Raw genomic sequence first — 25581 nt, 5'->3', positions numbered from 1 at the left:
ATATCTTGAAACCTTGAGCGAACATCCAGTGCCGTATGAATATAAAATCATATATTATCAGAAAATGTAGGTAATATAATCACATTTCTTAATAAATAATTTAGCAAATGTTCTATAGTAACACGTCTTACTGATTATGTGCATACAAATCCAACCCTGACTACATAACCCACAATGCAGCACAATCCTATAGTGACGTAGCGGCCTCGCGCCGCGCCAGGCAGGGGAAAAGGACGGCGTCGCGCATGCGCCACATTTATGTTGTTGTTTGTGGCGGTAAGATGGCGGCGCTCGGAAACACCTCAGCTCCGGGGGTGAATGGGTTAATACAACAATTCACAGCAATAACAGGTAAAAATAACATTTTATTTTACGTTTGATCTATCAAGAAGGTTTTGGTTATCTAACAGGAACAGCCCCTTTGCCCAAAGAACCAGGAAATGAGTGCGGAGAGAAGAAAACGGCCGTTAAGTGTTGCCATGGCCCCTGCGCTGTCAATGCTGTGCAGAGAGGAAAAAGCACAGCCAGTTACCTGCTAAACTCAAGCGAAACACGCAGAAAAGGAAGCATAAAACCACCCGATTTTAATAATATCTCCCATGGTCACTTACAAGATATCTTTTTTTCTTTGTAGTGTTTTTTACAGACACTATTTCGCTAGCATAGAGCTGATGTTCTGTTCTTCTTTACTGCATGTTGTGTGATAATGTGGAATGGACGTCGCCTGTGCAACATTTCCCTTCTTCATCACCAGCCAGGCTTCACGTTGTGTTACTCTTCATCTCACTGTGATGCGAACCACACTCGTATAAGCTCATATGTCCATATGCGATTACTCGTTCACATTTCCTCAGTAGTTTATGTGTGCTTTGACCGGATGGACAGTGTTTTAGATTTAAGTTATTAATCGGGAAAGAGAGGGGACTCAGTTCGGGGGTTGGTGCTGCTACACTTGGAAAGTGAAACGGACATGCGCAGTAGTACACACGGAGAGATCAGTGCAGCCTAACGGTGCTGTTCACTTAAAAAAGTTACCCTCGGATCTAGTGTTTTCTCACATGCAAATACTTACATTGTTCTTTTCATTGTGTCGAATCATGATCTGGATACATTTAAGTACAATTCTGGTGTTTTTGTAGCCTATTGGTAGCCTACAATTGATGTAGCCCCACTTGAGCTATATCACTGCCTGCTATTTCCTAAAGATTACCATAGCTTTTGTTAAGACCGGATGCATATTTTTGCAACCTTTCAGGCAGTGGTTTGCCTTTCATTCATTGTGGTACAGTGTTTCGGTCAACTTGCAGATTTGTTGTTATGTCTTTATGAAGTTCTAATGTTGTTTAATTTCACAAGACCCCATAGTTGAAAAGCTTGAATTTGTATTTACACTGAAAAAGGACGTAATGTTCACAAAATCGATAAAAACCATGATTATCACATTAACAACGTGTTTAAAACGCTGGCTCAGTTGTGTGCACGTTTGCATTTGTCTCAATGAATGAATGCAAAAGAGTAGAGTAGGTTTATGTGATATGTAGTAAACTGGTTAAAAACATGCATACATAATCATGGTACTTTAAATACCATGGTATTATTTTGAATCGATTACTATACAACTAACTGTTGTCTGTATCGAACGAATTTTGATCACAATTCCTTAATAGTCAAATTACAGAATCTGAAACAAATATTGTAGCTTATAGTAAAAATAAATATGGGCCAATTAATACATCAGCATTTTTTTGTAAAAGGAATTGAATCGACGGGCCCTCTTAAAGGCAAACATTTTTTTAAACTGTTCCAATTTTATAAAGTAAGCAGTATTTTATTGATGTGGTTTCGGAAACAAGCGACAACATGCCAACATCAATAAAGTCCATATAGATTATTTCAATATGAGATATTCTACTGATGATCTACAGTCTTCCATCATGTATAATTTGTTCCATGACTCACATGGAGAGTGAGTTTTCACACACATGTATCATTACAGTGTTAGTCATAATGTTTTTTTTTTTACATCAGTAACCCTATGTCCGACTCTGCTTTAGGAGCAACAGAGAGTGTAGGACAACACATGTTGGAAGCATGCAACAACAACCTGGAGATGGCAGTGACCATGTTTCTGGACGGAGGCGCAATCGCGGAGGAGCCCAGCACCAGCTCCAGCTCAGCGGCTTCAAGCAGCAGAGCCCCCCCTTCAGAGTAAGCTGGGATTCTTCTTCACACACTTGTTGGATAAAAGTAAAACATTGTTTCTTGCCATTTTCGTAGTATCCCAAAGATACAGTCTGGTATTTTCATAGTGCTTTATAAATTCTCTCCTTGTTGAAATATGTTGTTAACCGTGAGCTGGGATGAGATTTTGGGTTTGGTAAACTGCTGTGATTTGTGTTACTGTTGGGTGATATAACAAACTAAGACTTTGTTTATAACTTGATATATACCAAATGTTTTGCTTTAGATTTCTTTGTTCCTTAGAATAATACGGTTTATTTTCCCTTTTGTTTCAGTGAAGTACGAGCACCTATTCCCCAGAAGCAGGACATATTAGTTGAACCTGAACCATTGTTTGGAGGTATTGTACTTTATCTGACCTAATGCATACATATGTCAAACTACATAGTTGTTTCTGGCTGAATGTGACTTATGATGTGTCTGTAATATCTGCAGTGCCAAAGCGAAGAAGACCTGCTCGATCTATATTTGATGGTTTCCGAGACTTCCAAACAGAAACAAGTAAGTCATTTCAAGCTTTTAGCAAACTTAAAGAGTTGTAAGTGAATGTGGTAACATTGGATTCTTGCTGAAGTAACAACCAATAAGATAATATGTCACATTTTCTCTTTGTTCAAACTTTTATAATTGTCTTTACCTCCTCTAATGTATTTTTGTTCTTTCCCAGTTCGGCAGGAACAGGAGCTGCGTAACGGTGGCACAGTGGATAAGAAACTGAGCACCCTGGCAGACCTTTTCCGTCCTCCAATTGAGCTCATGCACAAAGGCAGCTTTGAGACGGTGAGGAGTCACTCACCTGACATTTTAAATACACTTCTTTATTCAGTTTGTGTGAACTTTCTGTGAAATATCAGATGTGCTCTGACTGTGCAGATCACAGGTGGGAAACCAGGTCTGCCGTGCGTGCAAGGGCAGCTGTACGCAGAATGTGTTTTTATTTTTATTCATGATATAAATTAATTTACAGTCATCATTTTAGATAGCATTGGTATTTATGCGAGTAGAAGTGCGCATAGCATTGTGAAAACTTAAATTTGAGAATCATTTGCAGGATGTTTGACAGCCTGACTGTTCGAGAGGGTTTGTTTTATAACACTGGCTTTACATTTTTTTGCAATTTAATATAAGAAGTTTTTACAGTACTAAAGTACTGAACTAGTGAAGAGCGAACTGTTAGATGTGATAACATTAATCCCATTCAGTTCTCGGTCCACCTGATACAAAACCAGACCAAAATATATTTTGGACTTTGGCAGAAAAAAGTGAACCTTTCTGTAATTTATATTTCCTTTTGTATTTCCATCCATTCATCATTGAGGGTTGATTCTGATTTCAGCCACTTACTTTGACAGTCTTTTCCATGTTTTCCAATTTGCAATATTTGTGAAATCAGCTTTTATAAAGTTAAAAATGAAAACCTGCTTAACCACCAGACATGTGATCGTAATCCACCTGTCGATAGTTATGATTTCTTGACTATAAAGAGAAACAAATTAACTTATATAGTTATCTGTCTTTGTCTTGCCAAATTGAACAATCACATTGCTCACTAGTTGACTGATCAATGTGTGTTTTTTGTGCTTGCAGGCGAAGGACTGTGGACAGCTAGAGAACAAGTGGCTCATGATCAACATTCAAAATGTTCAGGACTTTGCCTGCCAATGCCTAAACAGAGACGTTTGGAGTAACGATGCAGTGAAGACTATCATCAGAGAGCATTTCATATTCTGGCAGGTGTGTAGTTTCAAATCACAGAGCCACATGTTGTCTGTGTGATGCTTTCATGTCCCTGCAAACTTTGTGTTGAGGTCTTTGCAAGGGTCCTTCTGCTAAAGTCATTTGAGTGGAAGGAAGAGTTGAACATGATTATTCATATGAGAAATGAATTAAGTCAGGGATACCAAAGTTGAGACTGTCGACAGTACAGCAACAGAAACGGTATGTGAAGCTGTGCTTCAACAGCAAACGCTTTTTAATACCCAGTGATGTTGTAGTAAGCACTTCTAGAGAAAGCCTAGCAATTACTGTAGAACATTCTTAATATCCTAATATTCACATATCTGTCACAAAATGAAGTATCTTATCTGTTGTGGTGTTCATGTATTGTTTTGTGCATTTTCTCTCACTACAGGTATATCATGATAGTGAAGAGGGACAAAGATATATCCAGTTCTATAAGCTGAACAAGTTTCCCTATATTTCCATCCTCGACCCCCGCACAGGTGAGTGTTCCTGGGAAGTTGATGCTTGTTTTCAACGACACCATTTGGCTGCTGTTTTTTGAGGAGAAGAAAATGTTTTTGCAAACACACCATTAAGGGCTGTACTGAAGGCCTTTTTTTATTTGATTTAAAAAAACAACAACAGAATAATGGTTTTTTTCAGCCCCAGCGGAAATGTTTACACCTACAAATATGGAGTGAAGCAGAACATTTGGTTAGATAAATACTTTAAAACTAATTTTGACTTCTGGAGTCAGTCACACATTTTATTTCTACAATTTGTATGACACTAATAATATAAGTGTAGCCTGGTTTATATTTGCAGCTGTGCAGAAATACAAGATTTAATCACAATGAATAAACATACAAAATAAAATAAAAACTTCACAGCATTCAAATAGTGATTTCTAAATTCATTTTCAAACTATCGGATCCAGCCCTATTTAGGAGACAACACAACAGCATAAGAACAATATCCTTTAATAATGGCGCATGACTGAGAAAGAGATCCTTGAATGATTAAGTGATGAGATCAATGCACACCAACAATGGCTTTCTCATTAAATAAATAATGAAGATAAATGCTCTGCATTGTCGTCTGTGTTACAATATAACAGTTCAATCAGTAGAGTGAGCAGACGTCTCGCCCCCGCTGTTCATATCTGACAAGTACTTTAAATCAATACAGCCTAACACACCGCCTTCTGCTGACTAAATGCTTTATAACTGATTTTATTATTGACCTATGCTTTCAAAACACATTCACTTCAGGTCAGAAAATGGTGGAGTGGAACCAGCTGGACGTGGCGTCGTTTCTGGAGCAGACGTCGGGCTTCCTGGCAGAGCACGGGCAGCTCGACGGGCCCTCCTGTCAGCCCCCCCCCCGCCAAACGGGCGCGCTCGGTGGGTTTCTCATCTCATGTGTCGCCTCTACCTCTGTTTATCCTTTCTGCTATAATAAGAGCTGCCTTCTCTCTCTCTGGGACTTTCTAGTAACATCAGAACTCACAATTACTATAAAATGTAGAGCTATTATCTGGGATGTGAGTTATTATACATTGGGGAAGACCTTCATTGTTTTCGGTTCCTTCTCCTAAGGGAGAAATTACATGCAAAAAATAACATTTTCCGTAAATGAATTACACTCTTCCATCTGCATGAAAAGATATCGTATTACTCATCATATTTTCTCGATAGAAACTTTATTGATCCCTAAATTGGAAATTATTTTGATACAGCAGCAGTGTGTTCAGGCATTAACATATTTAAAAGGTGGAATGAAGTATAAACATAATAAAATAAACCAATAAACGGCTAAATATAAACATATCTACATATCTATTTGCAATTTGTTCTTTTATTATCAGGTTTGGCCCATGCCACCATGTGTGGCCAAAAGTGTATCCGGTCAATAGGCTTGACCACAGTTTTTAGTTTTATGACTCGGCTCTTTGACTTGTTTTCTACAGCTGCATACATGTTTTCTGTTCCAGGAGAGTCTGATAGATGCCAGTGAAGACAGTCAGCTGGAGGCAGCGATCCGAGCCTCCCTACAGGAGACGCACTACGAGTCCGCGGATGCCCCGGAAGCCCCTGATTCCCCCAGATCCGAGGAGGAATCGGACGCAGAGCCTTTCTCTGACAGCGAGGGTCCCATCTCTGTCGACGGTTCAGACAGCGAGCTGCCAGCGCCCCATGAAGAAAAAAGTTTTACCAGCAAACACGCCTCGCTTCCTCCGGCCTCTGCGGCCCAGCAACGTCTACATCCCGATAGTTCCACCTCTTCCCATAGAAAGTCTACAAACAAAGAAAACAACCACAGTCACAAGAAGGAGGAGAGTAAAAAGAATCACCTGGAGCCTTCAGCTCCTCGTCATCCTCAGCCTGACGCAGACTCTGGAGGAAACCACTGTTCCCCGGCCGCAGAAAGCGCTGGACCTTCCAAAAGCAACACCACCGAAACCTGTGACGTGGACTGTCCTGACGACAATGGTACGACCACATGTTCAAAACGTCAAACTGTTCTTATAACAGTGAAAGAGCGAGGATGTTTGAAAGATATTAACCATCCTGTGTTTTTCTTTCACGTAGGTCCCAAAGCCAGGTTGATGCTCCGCTACCCGGATGGACAGAGGGAGCAAATTTCCTTGTCTTCTAAAGCAAAACTTTTGGTAAGAACAGACTATAATAACGCTATTTTAAAGAAATCCTTTTTTGGAAATACACTTTTTTACTTAAAATCTAGAATTGTTGCAATATCAAGTCTGTACACCAAGAATGCTGTGAGCCAAGAGGCGAAAACCTATATATGGAGGGGAAGAGAAGGTTAAAATATGTGCTTATTAGCACATTTTATTGCATCTGTTAAATATGTCTATTACATGTGAATTATTGTTAAGTCATGGTAAGTTACATTTTTTTAATTATTTGTATTACTATTTTTGGCTTTAAGCCTGTATAGAGTGGTGCAGTGACGCGTCCTAAAACCCGGAAGTAAGTTATCATTTTACCACTTCCGGTTCCTTCGACAAAAAAGCAATGCAATTTCTCCATAGGATTATGGAAAACAGCTGGAAATAAGGTCTGTGGTTGACACACATTTAAGAGACGGATCACGTTTTGTTCTACAACATTAAATACATCAGCAGTGACCCCACTGGTGATTTTTGAAGAGTTTACGTGTCTGAAAAACGATGGTTGTTAACAAGTGGCTGAATAGGACTACAGAAGTTGTCGAGACCGTTTTACGTCATTACACCGAACACGTAAACACTCCCGCTAAGTTTGTTTTTCCCCGTGTTCTGCTTGAAAGTGAGTACCTGCCTCCTGCAAACTGTTAAAACAAACGCTTCAACTTATACAATTTTGAATCTGTAGTTTTGAATATGGATCTTAAACTGGACCTATCATGCAAAATGCACTTTTGTACGTCTTTTATACATGAATATGTGTCCCCGGTGTTCCAGGGAACTCACCAAGTGTCAGAAAATACAACCCTCTCTCTTTTCCTCCGTACCCAAATCTTTTAAAAACGGGGCTACAACGAGCGGATACAGATTCCATCCGACCCGACGTCAGCCCGGAATAGTGGGCGATGACGCTCCGCCTACATGGGCAACGCTCCACCTATCAGGGGAATGAGAGGTTGCCGTGGCATGGTAACAGCATGGTAACAGCATGGTAACATGACGCTCGTGCCTCGCGCCCCTCCTTTGCAGGGCGGCGTGGTCAGCTGCAGCTCATTTGCCACAGAATCAGCCCGTGCAAAAACAGTGCTGGAATACAGCAAATAGAGCGAAATGAGGCATGGCTAAAATGCATGATCTGTTTGGTATTTTGAAAAAAAAACTTCACAGACATGTTTTATATAGGTATGGCCCTACAATATATTATTCAAATATAGCATGATAGGTCCACTTTAAGTTGGCGTGACGTTGAAGCAGCGACCCTGTAGTTAGTTTATAGCATAACGTTAGCATTTTGCTTCTGGCAACTAGACTAAATTATAAAAGTAGGGTAGACATGTGGAGATTATCCGGCTGAACAAAACGTGATCCGTCAACGTTAAATGTGTGTCAACCACAGACCTTATTTCAAGCTATTTTCCAAAATCCTATGGAGAAATTGCATTGCGTTTTTGTCGAAGGAACCGGAAGGAGTTTACTTCCGGGTTTTAGGAAGCGTCACTGTGGCACTCTATAAGAGCTAGTTCTAATTTCCCATGTTCTCATGCTAAACTAAGCTAACCGGCTTCTGTGTTCAACTTCATATTTACTTTACAGATGTGAGATGGCCATCTTTCTTGTCATCTAACTCTTGGCAAGAAAGTAAATAAGTGCATTTCCAAAAAATTCAAATTATTGCTTTAAAATGCCCATTTAACCAAAATAGTCGTGGAGGCGTGTGGCGCAGTAGATAGAGCCTTGGTATGGGGATCAGATGGTCACACGATCAAACCCCACTGCAGTCAACATGTCGTTGTGTCCCTGGGCAAGACACTTCACCCCAAATTGCTCCTGTGGGGATTGCCCACAGTATTGAGTATGTAAGTCGCTTTGGATAAAAGCGTCTAACAAGTAACATGTAATGTAATAGTCGCTGGTCGTCACTTGTACTCCAACAACAACAAAAAAGTGGTTTAGTTAGTATTTATTATGGCATTTTGAGTAATTTTCTCGACAACAGAGAGCGGGTTGTTCCATGTTGAGCTACTGTCAATCTGAATTTTGGCCGGGGGGCATTATTAGCATTATTGGCTACTGTAAAACCAGAGATTAATATCCGAGAAGTCCCTTCCTCGCTTTCTGTTTTTACAGGAAACTAATTAAGTAACTTTAAGTAAAATAAATGTGAGCCGTTCATCTATGCCCAGTGACCAGTGAATATTAAACATTTGTACTGACTCTTACTTTCCTCTTCCTCAAGGCGCTGGTAAGACACGTCCAGTCCAAAGGTTACCCTAATGAACGCTTCGAGCTTGTTACCAACTTTCCCAGAAGGAAGCTCGCCCACTTGGACTATGACATCACGCTGCAGGAGGCGGGGCTTTGTCCACAGGAGACTGTATTTGTTCAAGAGAGGAACTAGCCTTTGTCAGACACACACTCACTTTTTGCTTGTCTGTATCTCTCTGATAGACCTCACCCTTTCACCAATGACCTGGGACATTGACACCGGCCTATATCCAATAACCTTCAGTTCTCCTGGAATTAGGCTCTGTTTTTGCCAAGACATCTGAGTGGGCGGACAACTTTCCCTGCCACTCTAGTCTGAATACTGACGTCTCTACTGAAAGCCTATTCCCTTTGTAGTCATCTACAGTTGGCCAGTAAGGTGTCACGGATGCCGGCACTCATTTTTTTATGTGATTTATTCTTTTCTGATGCAGGCTTCATTTTGTTCCGAACATTGAGGCACATCAGGATAGAATATATATACAATAGCTCATATTTAAATAAAAAAAGCCTACTAGCGGATCACTGATTGATGATGACACACCACAGATTTGTACAAAAAGACTTTTACCTCCCAGAAAGGATGTTAAATGTCAGAGTTTATTTTCTTGCTCATCTTGTTATTGTCTGTACCGGGAACAGGTAAAGGAAGGCTCATTCTCGACTATTTGGACCTACATTTTGGTCAATGTTTGAATTATTGTAATTATTTGAAAGGCACTAAAAGAAAAGGTCCGTAAATCATAATTCAAGAAAACATTTCGGACATATTCGACACACTCGTGTAGATCTGAGGATTTGGGTTGATCTGCAGATTTTTACTCAAGTTTCTATCGGTTAATTAGAGACTATTCGATTTTTTTGGTTTCAACTTTTGATACAGAAGGGAATGAATGAAGGGTGGTACATCTCATCAGTCGGACCTACACTGTACAGAGATGGCTTAGAGAGACTGATATTTAGCTGTAGTCATTGTTTCCTTTCTTTTTTTATATGCTGCCAAGAAAATATGCTGATGTTGAAATATAACCACCAAAACAAAGGGAGATTCTGCTTGGTCTTTTGTCACATTTTGTATCCATTTTTATTTTTATCTTGATCTGATGAGAAAATAGGCATTGGTTACAAATATAGGAACAAAACTGGAAAGCAGCAACTCTTAAACAACTGCAACAACTTATAAAGCCAATTTAAAAAAGCCTTTCAGTGTACCTAGCTAACCCTAGTTTCCCTCTGACTTGATTTATTAAATGATATTAGTAAGGCACATTTAGCTACTTACATTAAATAATATATTCAAGACTGACTATGTTTATAAATTAAACAAACCATGAGTAGATCGTCTGGAGCTTATGATGCTTTTAAATAAGATACCATGTGTGCTTTATTGGGCTAAAATCTGGACAGTTGGTGGCAGTAAAGTGCCTTTAATGGCAACAAGTCTACATGCAATAAGGGTGAAAACGGTGTCAATTAAGGACAAAACAAAAATGTAAAAACGTCCCAGTTGTTGCAGTCGGTCCTAGGGAGTAGCGGTTTTCCTTTTTTATTCAACTTTTGTTGTTAGAAGTTTCTTTTTTACCAAGCACGAATGGAGTTGATGTGTGCTGCCAAGTCAGTTTAATCTCATCAGAACAAGGTTTGGTTAAAAGTGTTAGCTTGAACCTCATCAGAAGAATACTTTGCACATCTGTTTTCTGATACAGGTGTGTAGAGAGGAGTGGATCAAAAGCTGCGAATAAACTCACACGGTCTGTCCAGCTCACGAAAAAACAAGTGTTTATTTGCGTTGTTTTAGTGCTAGACCATGCTTATAGCCCACAATGCTTTACCTTAAATGGTGTTTAACCACTCATTTTATAGAAATCTACACATTAAAGGTAGGGTAGGTAAGTTTGAGAAACCGGCTCGAGATACACTTTTTGTTATATTCCATGGAATGCTCTTAACATCCCGATAGCAAAAATCCATAAAAAAAATTCATCTGTGGAAGCCGTAATACTGTAAAAAGCACGACCAATCATTTTAGCCGGCCCGGCTAAAATAACTGGATGGCCTACCTGCCTGTCAGCCTTCCACCTGTGCACAACCTTATCTCGTGCCCTCATTGGTCATGTGCACGTTTGTGTGTGTTGGAGGAGGGGCTCTGTAAGGAAGTGGCAGATTTTCTCCGGTTGTGTATTTTCAAATTCTAGCGATCTCGAGCCGGTTTCTCAAACTTACCTACCCTACCTTTAAATGTAAGTATTTTTGGGCACATTTTAAGATAACAATTTTTCTAACTTTACATATATGTCATCGCCTCCATAATACATGAGGGAACAGTAACAAGTTATTGGATGCAGACTTAAAGTAAGTCCCAAACTAAGATAGTTTCTAATTTATTCAAACCGTTGGCATGATGAAGGTCTAGCACTGAATAGGCGCCAATAAATGTATTTCTGCAGGCTAGACCGTAACAGCAGTTTGTATGCAGCTTGACTCACAGGCCCTCCAAGTTCACCGGCCATTTATACGATTTTTGCACACAAAAAATACAATTTGGATATGATGAATATAAGCAGAGGTTTAGTAACTACTACTAATATCAATGAGTTAAGTACTTGAGTATATCACTGTGATTCATACTGTAAATCACCTTCAAATATTTGAAGAAACAGGTCATTGGTTAACCTCTTGAAATCAGTGTTTTTTATTCCCCTTTGAATAAGGGCCCCAACTGATAATGGTCACAGTGACTGTACAGGGCAATGGTCAGAGGTGAGAGGAAAGGTCCTGCAGCTGGACCAACCATGTGTCACTCTCCTCGCTCTGTGGACACTAAAAGAACGTGAAGGGCCTTTTTTGTGTTCAACGGACCAAAGCAGTGTGGGGGGGAAATGTTGGCAAAGGGCAGCACTGAAAAAGTACTGAACCCTTTACCCCTTAACCTTGTAAACACACCAACATGTAATATTTGCTCTGATCAACTTCCTCAAACACAGAAAAAACGATATATCTCGGTTTTCTTTGCAGGAAGGCATCGTGAATTAACAAAACTACAAGTAAAGATCTCGTCTTTGAGTTGGTGAACTATCTTCTTGGCTTCGGATAGATAGCATTGTGAAACTTGTTTTCATGTTTTGCTGATTTTGGTGCTCTTGGGTTATAAAAACATTTCCAAACCCAGCTGGAAAAATACAAAAAAACTAAGAAAGCAAGCCTGGTCTACTTTCCTGCGAGGGAGGTTGAAATGTGTCTGCCTAACAGTGATGATCTGCTGGATTCAACTTGAATACCTATATTCATCAGGGCTTAAACGTTGATGAGGTAACTAGGTCGGCGGCCCCTCACGACCTGCCGTGTTTTAGGTTTTGTCCATTGCATAAGAAGGATGTTGACCCCAGTCGTCCAGGGACCGGCCAGCTAGTTCTAAGAAAGAAGTCAATCAAAGTTAATGTGTTACGTTTGTGGCTGGGAGATTTGAATCACCAGACAAGACTGATAAAATGTGTTTGCAGTCTTCCAAATTCTTCAAAAAAACATCTGGATGTTACTAAGAATGAAATTAGATTACTTTTGTACTCAAAATCAGATGCATTGTGATCAAACAAAGTCAAAGAATAGATAAGTTGAATACATGTAACCCTCCTCAAGCATCAATCTGGAGGCAAACTGCCCTTAGGAACACATTTGAGGTACTTGTAGAAATTCCACTTTAAGGACCTTTATTCTTCTACTTGGAAACTAAAATGACATTTATTTGACACCCATAGCTTCTTGTTACTTGCAGATTACATTTAATTATACAGGTGATGAGGTTTTTGTGAGCTCTTCCTCCAAAGAAAGACCCGTACACTTCCCAGATTGTTTAATTTTAATTAATTAATTTGTTCAAAATAACTTTGAGGCTAAAATAGGTGCAACTATCTCATCGTATTTCATAAAAATAACATTTTCTACACAACCACTACCTACATTTTTAGGATCATTTTTGTGATACTCCTTCTGTAGCCTACCTTAAATTAAATACCATTTTGAATGCAGGACCTTCCTTTTTATTAATTGTGGTATTGGTACTTTTACTGAAGGAAAGTATCTGAGTACTTCCACCTCTGGTAAAAGCTTACCATTGCTGTCATTGTAAATAACATCTTCACATCATGAACAACTGGGAGCAGCAGTGTCTCTGTTTCCTGATTAACCAGCCAGATTAAACTATTTTGGAAGCGCTGATTAAGAGTGTTATCATTATATGGGAGTATCAAGGTGAAACATCACCGGATGACACAATGTCCCTTACACTCATACCCACATTTTACATCTGGTTATCCCAAGTTGCTTCAGAAAATGTTATCGGAGCCCTGCACGTAAAACGTAACAACGTAAAAGGTGATGCTGTGTATATTGCAAGATGTAAAAGCAGAGTGCATGCTAACAGAAAGCTTACGATGAAAACATTTACTTGAGGCTTGCTCGCTCACACAGAGCCCTTCATCACTAACTGAGAGAGTCTGTGTGTAATGTCCAACCTATAATGCCCTGTTAACCCTCTGCTCTGCATGTTTAGAAGAACTATCATTGATAATAAGCTTATCTGCTCACAGTGAGGACGTCCTCGAGGCTGTAATCACTGTCTGACAGTGGTCAGTCACAAGATTCCCAGAGGTCCTCAGGAAGCTGTGTCATAAAACTTCATAAAATATAAGAGTCTACTTATAGCCCTGAAGAAAACGTATCAATGTTTACTACAACAAATATTTGTTTGTCTGACCGGTAGCATGCAGGGAATGTGAAGCTGTGCATGAGTATAGGACAGTAATGCTTTTGGCTTGCTGTGGCTGTGTTATCAAGAGGTGTGATTACAGTTATGGTGCTGAAGTGTCAACACAGATTGACAGAGCACAGCCATCTGCCTCAGGGATAAGGATTTAAATCCAGACTCACGGAAGATAATGAGAGACAAAAACTCTCAGCAGTCAAAGCGCCAAAATAACGTAAAGGCAGATATTAAAAGCAAAGCACGAAAGATCAAAAACTGGGCTGAAGATGTATGGAAATGATCAGGCACAAAGCAAATAAAATAAAATAAAGATAAATAAATAATAAAATGGCAATCAACAAAGCACAGTAAGAAAGAAAATAATCAAATCTATTTATATGTTATCAACAAATAACATCATCCGCATAACGCAATTAGAATACAAAAAATAAGTAACTATAATTAGCCAAGATCACATTTTGCAAAAAAATGGGTTTCAGATGCATCGTCAAGCATTATTGAAGAAAAAAAAGCTTTTATAATAACCAATCCTGTTACCCTGTGTAATTTAAATATGAATTATGTATATTATATTAAACAATAGCCCCTTGAGCACATCTTTTCCAAAGTTGTGGCTTTTCTGTTACAGGAGCTATGTCCACCATGTGGCTTTTAATTTAAAAAAACATAAAAGAAACAACATCCCTCAAGTTTTACACTTCACACATTACTCCAGTTGTTTGAGACAGAAATGCTTTGTGGATTACAGTACGTGACGGATTTATTTATTTATTTGTATTTCATTTTCAGTATCTGATTACATTTCAAATTAATCCAAATCTGCACAGGAATCTGAGAAATCATGACATCAAAAATCTCTTTTCAGGTATAATGTGCAGTACAGTCACTCCTTTGATATCCTCTTTTAACAGTCTACGTGCCTAAATTAACTCATGTGATACAATAGTGTGGACAGAAGGTTTATGTATGCACAGGGCCAGGTTTATCTTGAGGACGAGGGTGGAAACAAGGACTTAAGGGACGTGGTATAGGGTGACAGTCAGGTCAGTGTTACATAGCCTATGATTCAGCATATAGGCCAATTTGAGGAACATCTGGGCACCTGATCAACATTCAATTATGCAATATAGATTAATTTGTTATAGTATAAAACGTTCTGTGTTGTGTTTTTTAACATTTCTATTTTGCTGGGCAAGTGTTTTGCTATCACTTCGTAGCTTAAAACTATGCCAAACATATCCATCTTCCTATCTAAACTAAAGGTTTAAAGAATATATGCCTAAATCCATGAGTGGAAATGTAATCTATGCACTCGTCCAGTATTGGATCTTCTAAAGTTTCACCATCCCGGCATAAAACAATAAATCTATTTAGGTTATTGGGTGATTTTTCAATATTTGCCAGATGGGACCAAAAAGGGAGGTGTAGCTCAACAGGAACCTTTGATCTTGTGTTGTGTAACATTGACTCTGTAAACACGACTCTTAAAGTATGTGGGTCACACTGCAGCTTAAATGGTCATTTAAAAAAACTTTTGCCTTTTTACTTCTGATGCTAACTGATGTGAGTCCCATGGTCCCCTGAAGTGGCTGAATTACTTTAAATATAGTGTATATATTCAGGTTTACAATACATGTCCTATTCTTCATAAAGCAGGAGGCTATGACACCCACAGCCAATTACTAAGAACATCTATTTAGGAGGTCTTTTTAGGTTTTAGTTTTGAGGTTATCTAATAATTTCCATGCAACTGTATACTTCTATCCCAATACTGAAAATACTTTTGGCGTAGTATTATTCATGGCTAAAATGTCATCAATATTATAAACAATTGTAAAGGTTAGCTCCACAATGACCAACTACAGGAGTTTAATGCAGCTCACACATTTATGATATTATTAGAATTAAACAATATGAGGATTTTACTTCTAATGGATTATTTTTACTTTACTTCATGCACTGGTTAATACTGCTTATAATACTAATACATAAATATAACGCTAATTTTGTTCTGCATTAGATAAATGGTAATGTTTTTCAGTCTTAATCAGTTCACTTTACTTAGCTTACTTTACTTATTTTCTCATGTATTTATATGTAAGGACCTACAATCTTTAAAGCCTGGTTAAGCCAGTCTTTATCGATTGATTATTCAAAAAATCAGTCAATGTATTTGTCCTCAAAGGGCAACTAGAAAGGCAACCAAATAGAGTTGGAATAATCCCCAAAGCACATCCAGATTAAAGTATTGACATTAAAATAGTTACATAATAGCAATACAAATAGGGGGATCTGTGGATTTCCATTATGTGGAAATGTTGGAAATGTAACCCCTCTGTTTTCTCGTAGCAGCAAACTAAAGTACAAACACTCACGCGCCCATGCACGTACACATTAGGAAACCTGAGCAAACTTTTTTTCAGCCGATCAGAGGTTTGCTATAAAAGCCCCGGCTGCCTCATGCACTCTCTGCTCTTCTGACCTGAGACTCAACATGCAGACTCTCCTCCTTGTGGCGCTGCTCGGATCCCTGGGTAAAAAACATTTCATATTCATGCACAGGCATCGTTTAATCACAGATTTACCTAAAGCTCAATGATTCTGCATTGCTATTTATTTACCCGTGTATTTGCAGCCGCTGTGTTCGCGGCCCCCGCAGCCAAGGTGAAATGGTGCGTAAAGTCGGTCAAAGAGATGGAAAAATGCGTCGCCCTCGCAGCCATAGCTCCTGCTTTCACCTGCGTGCTGAGAGCCAACACCCTCGAGTGCATCATAGCCATTAAGGTGAGGAGAGTGACCAGTGGTGTAAAGTAACTAAGTACATTTACTCAATAGGCTACTTGAGAATTTCAATATTTTGCTACTTTGTACTTCTTCCTCACTACAATTCAGAATTAAAATCGTGTACCTTTACTCCACTTCATCTATTTAATATATTTAGTTACTTAAACAACACTTAAATAGTTACCCTTACAAAGTAAATAAAAGTAGCTGCACCTTTACCAGCTTTGATAATATAATTAAAACACATCATAAATTATTCTGGAATGGGACAATTTGCATAATACATACTTTTACTTTCGGTACTTGACGCATATTTTTTTATGCCAATACTTTTGTACTTTTATTGAATAACATTCTGAATGACTTTTACTTGTAAAAAGGTATTTCTACACTCTGGTACTTTTATTTAAGTACACGATCTGAGTACTCCTCCCACCTCTGAGACTGATATACCCAGGGAATGCATACAGTTAATGAGATGTGCTCCATAAGGAATCACATCAAAAATATTCTTCAAAACGTTGTCTTCACTTTGATTTTATATTTCAGCCAATGAAAATGGCTAATAAATGGCGAAAAGTGATGATTTAACAATTAAAAGAGGAAGGACCATCTCCTTTTTTGAAAGTAGCAACAGCACAATGTGAATATTTTTAATAATATTTACAGGAAAGCTTGTCTACAGAAAATATCAACAGCCAAATATTCCTTAAGTATCTATAGTATAGTAGGCTACACAGGATTTCCATTAATCATACTATTATTTATGAAATGTGTTAACACAGTTTTATTCTTTTAGCTGGTCAATATAGAGCAACTTTACATACTGTTGAGTAATTGTCATCGATAACATTGCATCATATCTAGTAAAATACATAATCTCAACCTGGAAATCCACTGCAGTAATGCTAGCTGTGAAGTAAAAATAACAATATTTTCATATTCATTTAGTATTAAATGGAAGTTCTCAAGTATAGTGCAAGTATTGTTGAAAATAAGAAAAACTGTTTTTGAACAACTGCATTTAGTTACACACAAGTTATGCAATATAACCATTGATCACATGTGTGTGAGCTGTTGGTGCAGGTTGGTAATAAATGGTGCTTTAAAACAGGCTGGTGAGGCAGATGCCATCACTTTGGACGGAGGGGACATCTACACCGCTGGACTGAACAACTACAACCTGGAGCCCATTATTGCTGAGGACTACGGTACCTGTAAGTAAACATATCAGCCGTCTTTATTGATGAAATTCTCTGATGTATTAAATACGTGTTTTTACTTTTTGCTCACATTTGTTCTGCACTCATCCAGCTTCGGACACATGCTACTACGCTGTTGCTGTGGTGAAGAAGGGCACTGCATTTGACATCAAAGGGCTCCAGGGGAAGAAATCCTGCCACACTGGTGTGGGTAAATCTGCAGGCTGGAACATCCCCGTGGGCACTCTGTTGTCCTTGAACTTAATGCAGTGGTCAGGCATTGAAGACACCCCTGTGGAAGACGGTGAGTAACACTGAATCTTACGACAATCCAAAAAACAGAATCAATATGTCACTATGATTATGTCCTCAGTATTTCTTCTTTGGAATTTGTGTAATTTTAGATCCCTGCAACCTCATTTATTGTAAAGTTCTTCAAGTTTACTGTGGCAGTTTTCAAATGTGGTTAATGTTGGACATTCAAACTAAATGCAACAAAACCACATGCTTCTGTTTAGTAAATGTTATGGTTTGACTGTAAAAGAAAAGGACATTTGTTATGTTATTTAAATTATAGACGGAAATCAGAAAAGTGAACATTGACATTTGGTTTTGCGAAGGCATTTGTGCAAAACAAACTTTGTCCAGGAGAAAATAATTGTTTCTCAAAACGTACCTGAAAAGGCCGTTTTAAAATTGTTAGGAGACCAGGATCAATCTTTATACAACACTCAGTAAGAAGCATATTTCCAAAAATATTAAACATAGTTTTATAGGCTTATTTATACAATTATTTGTATGCCCAATGTGTTTAATGTGACTATTTTAGGGCAACACAAACATAATATAATATTTGAAGCAGCTCCATCGTGTAAAGAACTCAGAACAGTATTTCTAAAATCTCTTTTTGTACACAGCGGTGAGCAACTTCTTCTCCGCCAGCTGTGCCCCAGGGTCAGCGCGTGGCAGCAAACTGTGCGAGCTGTGCACTGGAGACTGCTCCATGTCCCCCAACGAGCCTTACTACGACTACGAGGGAGCCTTCCAGTCAGTATCTCCTCTACACGGTTAACTTTCAATATGATCACAGCTCCATCCTGGAGCACTTTTGTTTAATGGACCTGTTGATTTGTATAGGTGTCTAAAGGACGGCGCTGGAGATGTGGCTTTTGTGAAGCATCTTACTGTCCCTGGTCAGTGTCACATTTTAATTTATTATTATTATTATTATTATTTAATTGACTTATATATTAATGTTAGCCAAGCTTATTTGTTTAAAATATGTTTTTTACAAATTGTAATTATGTAATCAGTAATTTTTCTAAATGAAGCTTTAATCACGTACTCATATGAGAATTAGTTTTACTGTTAAATGACGCTTGGATTTAAAACCATGGCTAAGATTCTCACTCTTGGTCATAATTGCCATAACTGATATCATATTTGTGGGATTTGACCAATAAAATGAACAGAACTTGATAGGTGGTAATGTGGTAGGGTAAGACTCTTATTTCTGACTGACTGTAGGAGTGATATTTATAATTGTTGTATCACACTTTCAGATTCCGAAAAGCCACACTACGAGCTGCTGTGCAAGGATGGCACCAGAGCGGCTATTGACGACTACAGGACCTGTCATCTGGCCAAAGCACCGGCTCATGCAGTTGTCAGCCGCAAGGACGCGCAGCTTGCTGACTTAATCTGGAATAGCCTCAACTCCTCAGCACAGGTATGACACAAAAGATCTGTACTGCACAAAGATCGAGAAGTAAAGTTGAATAAGTGAGGAGATGGAGAAATACAGTAAATCAGGACATAAAATGACTGATTTAAACATGTTACTTTTAAACCTTTCAGGACTTTCCACTCTTCTCTTCTGCACCTTCCAAAAACCTGATGTTCAAGGACTCAACAGTCAGGCTGGTGAGGGTGCCTGCAAACACAGACTCCTTCCTGTATCTGGGTGCTGAATACATGAGCATTGTCCACCCCCTTAAGAATGGTACTGTTAACACACAGATAGAACACAACTATAGACATAACAGGAAAAAAAAACACGAAATTTCCACTGGTTAATTTTAAGAATGTAGGCTATTTTACTTCTTTATATTGTTAGACTAGTGGATAGAAATCATTCAAATTAAACATGAAGGTGTTTATTTTACTAATCTTTTTGTATCTGAAGATTTAATTTCTAAATGTACCAAAAGTTAGCCTTAGATAATTCCTCATAATTTTGCACATTTAAATATTTATGAAAACTCATAAAATGTAAGTAATCTACTGAAGAAATGTCATGTTTATACTCATTTAAACCTTGTACCATATTCACCTGTCATGTCTCTCCCAGAACATACAAACCATCATTCAAACACACTTATTTAATGGCAGACACTGACTCTTGTTACGTAACCTTCCAGTGCAAGCAAGCTCTGCTTCCCCCGCCATTAAATGGTGCGCTGTGGGCCACGCTGAGACCGCAAAGTGTGACGCGTGGAGCATCGCCAGTTCGGGTGATGCAGATGTCACCACCACCATTGAATGCCAGACTGGCGCCTCAGTTGAAGACTGCATTAAAAAGATTATGGTAAGACTCTTGATGATGAAAATGTTGGAATATCTTGAGATTTAGTTTTGATTCAGTGGTGTTTTATTCTGATTATATATTTTACCCTGTAGACTAAAGATGCTGATGCGATGGCAGTGGATGGAGGTCAGGTGTACACAGCGGGAAAGTGTGGCCTGCTGCCAGCTATGGTGGAGCAGTATAATGCAGGTATGAGGCCTACATAGAAACCATCCCATACAATCCTGTGTTTGAACTGTTACACATGAATAATATTTGGATCTCTGTCTCTCTCCACAGATTTGTGCAGCAACCCTGGAGGTAAAATGAAATGTTTAAATATTGATAAGTATATTTGATAACAAAATAACATACATTTACCTGGTACTTTTAAAGCATCTTGAACCATAAAGATTAGGAGTGTGTGATCAAATGCAGCCTTGAGGACCAAAACATGGTTTTAATGTCACAATATTACAATACCTGTTAGTTTGCATTTAATACTCAAATTTCTAATAATCATGACATTTCTTGGATTGAGCTGTTGTTTGATTCTACAAATAAAAAAATACAAGTTTTTAAAAGAGAAGCCCCATTAGATTTTAATGAAATATGAATGTATTGTTGTAAAAGTTATTCTCCATCTATCTTTGTTTTATTTCCTTGATTAACCGTGAATTATAATTGATTGATTATAATTCAATAATTCAAAAGTTTTCACTCTGTACACTTCAAGTGAAAACTTTTTGTTTTCTTAAATAACACTTTGTGGAAATTATTAGGAAATGACAGAGCAGATGATCTTTCAAATTGAATTATCTATAACTACAAATGATCTGGCACAAAACATTTGTAATTCGAGTCCTTCTGTACTCCCACTCTTGCAGACAAATCCTCTTACTATGCTGTTGCTGTGGTAAAGAGGAGTTCAGGTCTGACTTGGGACACGTTGCGTGGCCACAAGTCTTGCCACACGGGACTCGGCAGAACTGCTGGCTGGAACGTCCCCATGGGTCTAATCTACAGTCAGACTCAAGACTGTGACTTCAGTAAGTGACCGTGTGCTCTTCCATGTGCAAATACGTAACGAAAGACATGTAAAGCTGCCAAGATTATGTTTGTGATCATTAATATAAATACTTTTTTTATTGAATGCGCAGTATTTACAAAGTTGTAGGAACTAAACATATTTTTTTAGTACGTTTTTAGTACGTTTAGACAACTCAAAGCGCTTGGTTAAGTTAAGGCTAAGACTATTTATACTATTTTTCACACAGACAACACTGTTTGGATCTCTGAGATGTAAGATCCAAATAACAGCAATTACAGCTCATCACCATGGATGTGACAAAAGAAACCAAACAGATCATTTAGGTTTTCAAAGTTCTGTGTTTTTGCATACCCAACATCCACTTCGACCACCCTCATACGACCTAGAAAAAATGTAAATGATCCAAGACAAAAAAAAACATTCTCAGGGAACACAATTAACACAATAACGTTTCCTCCAAAATCATGCACTAGAAATGCAGGTTTTAGGACACATGATTTGCTTCCTTCCCTCCTCTGAGTGTAACACCTGCCCCCTTTGTCTCGTCCTCTCCTCAGCCAAGTTCTTCAGCAGCGGCTGTGCCCCCGGATCAGAACCCGGCTCTCCGTTCTGTCATCAGTGTGTCGGCAGTAGAAGAGCGGTGGGAGATGAGTCAAAGTGCAAAGCCAGTGCTGCTGAGCAGTACTACGGCTACGCAGGAGCATTTAGGTAGGACAAAGGACAGTGGGCATTCATCCACTCAGCTCTTTTTTTGCAGTTTCAACGCTGGTAGCCAAGAAATAGCACAAACTCCTCCTAAGACCCCAAAACTGTAGTTTTTACACATTTGTTTATGTATGGCTTAAAAACTGAAGATATTTGTTATTCATGAATTCACTTTTTTTGCTGCTAATAATACAATTGTATTCACTTTTCAAGAGAGCCAGGCTAGCTGTCTCCCCATACGTTATTCTTTACGCTAAGCTAAGCTAACTGCCTCCTGACTTTAGCCCTTTACTTAACATTCAGGGGTATCAATCTTCTGGTCTAATAAAGCAAATAAAGGTATTTCCATGGTATTTACTTTCTATTCCAGAGCACCTCATCTTTGTGTTGTTATGTTTTGCATCTCATTATAGGTGTTTGGTTGAGGGTGCAGGGGATGTTGCTTTCATCAAACACACAATTGTTCCAGAAAACAGCAATGGTGAGAGACTGACACTTACCTCTCTTAATCTCAGCTATGAATGTGTTATTTATATAAACTTAAAACATCCTCCACCTCTTCTTGTCAAAGGCAACGGTCCAGCATGGGCTAGTGGAGTAATCGCTAATGACTACCTGCTGATCTGCCCTGGGCAGCCTGCTCCAGTGGAAATCTCCGAGTACGCCTTGTGTAACCTGGCTGCTGTGCCCGCCCACGCTGTGGTGACGCGTCCGGGGACCCACGGCAAGGTTGTTCAAATCCTTAAGCAACAGCAGGTCAGTGATGATTTTTTAGGTCATGAGGCATAAGATAAAGAAAAAAACATGCATTTTTTCTAACTTTCAACAGCATTGTTTTAACTCTAAACCCGGGTAAAATTCTGGCCTTGTAAATAGGTCTGTTTCTAAATCTTTGTTTTTGTTTACAGGCCCAGTTTGGTAGCAGTGTCAGTGATGCCATATTCAGGATGTTCCAGTCAGATTCAGGGAAAAACCTCCTCTTCAAGGACTCCACCAAATGTCTCCAGGAGATTCCTGAAGGAACAAGTTATGAAACCTTTTTGGGAGCAAAGTACATGACTACCATTAATGCTCTCAGAAAGTGCAGTGAAACCACTCCAGGTTAGTACTATCGTTGGTCAAAACAGGACACAAAAGATAACTTTTAACATTGTATTTTTGTATCTTAGAAATATCACACTACATATTTGCATCTGCTCGGCATACTCAAGTCAGTTTTTGTATTTTTTTTTTCCTCAACAGATCTGGAGAAATCTTGCACTTTCCATCCCTGCCAGCAAAAAAACTAGTGGCAACCACGGACCAAGAGGTGCCTTCAGTGATACGGGCACCTCCCTTCCCACACTCAACCCCCAAATTGCCTTTTGTATTTTCTTACTGATCTTGCTGTAGACCGATTTTTTAAAAGTATAACCAATAATTGCACTACCACAACTTACAGATCAACTTTCATGTAAACAATCACTACCACATCTAGCTTTTTGCATGCTGGTGTAACATAATGTTACATTACCTTTGTTATTGGATCCACTATGTTATGTTAATGTGCCTGACTTTTCATTAAAAGCCTTTTAATGTTCTTTTGTGGTGACAGTGTGTTGTTTTTTGGATTAATGCCCTGTCTAAGCATTCATATTAAGTGTCATTAAAAAGTACACAGTAGTATCGTAGTGAAAAGGGACAATGTTTTTTGTCCCCCAATTCGCTTCGTGTGCCAGAAACAGTCTGGAATAAACCGATTTATTGGCTGTAATCTGTAACTTTAGAGCTTTGTTGTAAAACACAGCTGGAGTCTTAAAGGTCTTAAAAGTGCATGGACTTGATTAACATTCTAACTGGTTATTATAAAAGTAGTACATTGTTATGAAAAGAGATGCACCACAACATTTCTTCCAACCAAATAATCACAACATATAATCTAATTAAACAAAGGAAAGTCACCTTCAGCTGCATTTCCACGTAGAGAAACATTTACATATTTTTGGATTGGGGGTTCTGCTTGAGTGCTTTTGGGGGGACTCTGAAAAGCCTCAAAATGTCAAAAAATGCTGTCGTCGACAGACAGAAAATGCTATTTCACTGAGGGAGGTTTCAGACATGAGACATCTGATTCATTTTATCAACTTAGGAAATAGACAAACACAATTTCATTGACTGTAGCTGTTTGCCTGGCCAAATAAGCACACAATGAGGCCCCGTGGTAAACATGAACTTTGAGTCCTTATTTACCTGCCGTTTGTGGTATCCAACTCAAATTGACTTAATGAAATATGCAACTTTTAAATGTGGACACAGGGCCCCTCTACAAATGATCTTGTCCATGCAGGTTATAATGGGCATTTATTATTTCAGGTAATATTATGTTGAGCACATTCTCAAACACATCTGCTGAAAATGTTTTATCACAAATGTTTTTGGGGCTTTTTGCCTTAATTTTGGTACAGCAAGAGATAGACAAGAAAGGTAGCACAGGGCTATTGATCCACGTTTTAATAAGCATTTCAGTCATTTTTAACTTGAATGAAAATTGTTCCAGCTTCTTGAACATGGGAAGTTGGTGTTTTTCAAAAAAGGTGATAGTTAACTTAAAGGGGACCTATCATGCAAAATGCACTTTTGTACGTCTTTTATACATGAATATGTGTCCCCGGTGTTCCAGGGAACTCACCAAGTGTCAGAAAACACAACCCTCTCTATTTTCCTGCCTACCCAAATCTCTAAAAAAGGGGCTGCAACGGATCTGATAAAAACTGATCCAGATTTGAACACTGTCCTGACGTCAGGACAGTGGCGCTACGGCTATTGGGCCAACTCCACCGATCAGGAGGATTGCCGTTCGAAAGCGCTGGAGACGTTGTAGTACATATGCCAGGCCTGTAGGTGGTGCTGTTTTCACAGAATCAGCCCTTGCAAAAACAGGGGTAAAAAAGTGCAAATTGAGCGAAATGAGGCATGGCTAAAATGCATGATCTGTTTGGTATTTTGAAAAAAAAAAGTATAAATATTAGGGCTGTCAAGTTAACGCGTTAATAACGCGTTAACGCAAAAAAAAATTAACGCCACTAATTATTTTAACGCGATTAACGCATGTGTATTTTTTGTCCTCGGCCGCCCCGTAGTTTCAGAGCGCATCGAGTTTAAAATACCATCTACAAGCTGATGCTGACAGCCCGCTCCTGCCGCCCGCTTGTGGCAGACCACACTTCCACGCTCACCGGCAGGCCCGGACTGGCCATCGGGAGGACCGGGAGGGAGTGTGTATGTGTGGCGCGACTCGCGCGAGCGAGGCACACCTTACGTGTTGTTGTTGTTAGCATCTGGTGCTAGCTAGCTGCGCTAACGGATATAAGGAGCTGTTTCAATGACATTTCGCCGACAACTGCGCCGAGCACTTGACTTTATGCAGGTAGCCAGACAGTGGGACATTGTACGAGAAGTCAGCGCACTCAGCACGGATAGTACGCGCTACATGATTGCAGCGTCCAGGCAGCACACGTTCGAGCATATATGCCTTGAGCGGCACATAGCTCCAACGATCCATCAGTGTCTCCACATTCTCACACACACACATTCTCACACACACACACACACACA

General features: G+C 39.0%; 2 protein-coding genes across 3 annotated transcripts; both read left to right on the top strand.

Moving 5' to 3' along the window:
- The first annotated feature begins 269 nt into the window (after positions 1 to 269).
- Positions 270 to 9963, top strand: ubxn7 (UBX domain protein 7). The gene is given in 12 exon segments (XM_034137601.1): positions 270 to 351; positions 2055 to 2208; positions 2517 to 2581; positions 2677 to 2742; positions 2909 to 3021; positions 3829 to 3975; positions 4373 to 4463; positions 5235 to 5335; positions 5337 to 5366; positions 5957 to 6455; positions 6555 to 6634; positions 8889 to 9963. Coding segments are annotated over 12 exon segments (1578 nt in total). The 5' UTR covers positions 270 to 281; the 3' UTR covers positions 9051 to 9963.
- A 6141-nt stretch (positions 9964 to 16104) lies between these two features.
- On the top strand, positions 16105 to 23567 carry tfa (transferrin-a). Of its 2 annotated transcripts, XM_034137600.1 has the most exons (17): positions 16106 to 16213; positions 16315 to 16463; positions 17578 to 17680; positions 17778 to 17969; positions 18583 to 18712; positions 18803 to 18858; positions 19228 to 19394; positions 19523 to 19667; positions 20086 to 20252; positions 20345 to 20441; positions 20532 to 20552; positions 21119 to 21280; positions 21840 to 21990; positions 22401 to 22468; positions 22559 to 22743; positions 22896 to 23088; positions 23230 to 23567. In XM_034137600.1, exons 1-17 carry the CDS (start codon positions 16174 to 16176, stop codon positions 23274 to 23276), a joined length of 2073 nt encoding a protein of 690 aa, XP_033993491.1. In that variant the 5' UTR covers positions 16106 to 16173; the 3' UTR covers positions 23277 to 23567. The 2 variants fall into 2 exon arrangements, with proteins under 2 accessions (XP_033993490.1, XP_033993491.1); XM_034137599.1 differs by having other exon boundaries at positions 16105 to 16213; positions 22401 to 22743.
- The last annotated feature ends 2014 nt before the right edge of the window (positions 23568 to 25581 follow it).

Source organism: Trematomus bernacchii, unplaced genomic scaffold, assembly GCF_902827165.1.
Source record: "Trematomus bernacchii unplaced genomic scaffold, fTreBer1.1, whole genome shotgun sequence".
NCBI classification, from domain to species: Eukaryota; Metazoa; Chordata; class Actinopteri; order Perciformes; family Nototheniidae; genus Trematomus; species Trematomus bernacchii.
This window is presented reverse-complemented; position numbering and strand designations above follow the sequence as displayed.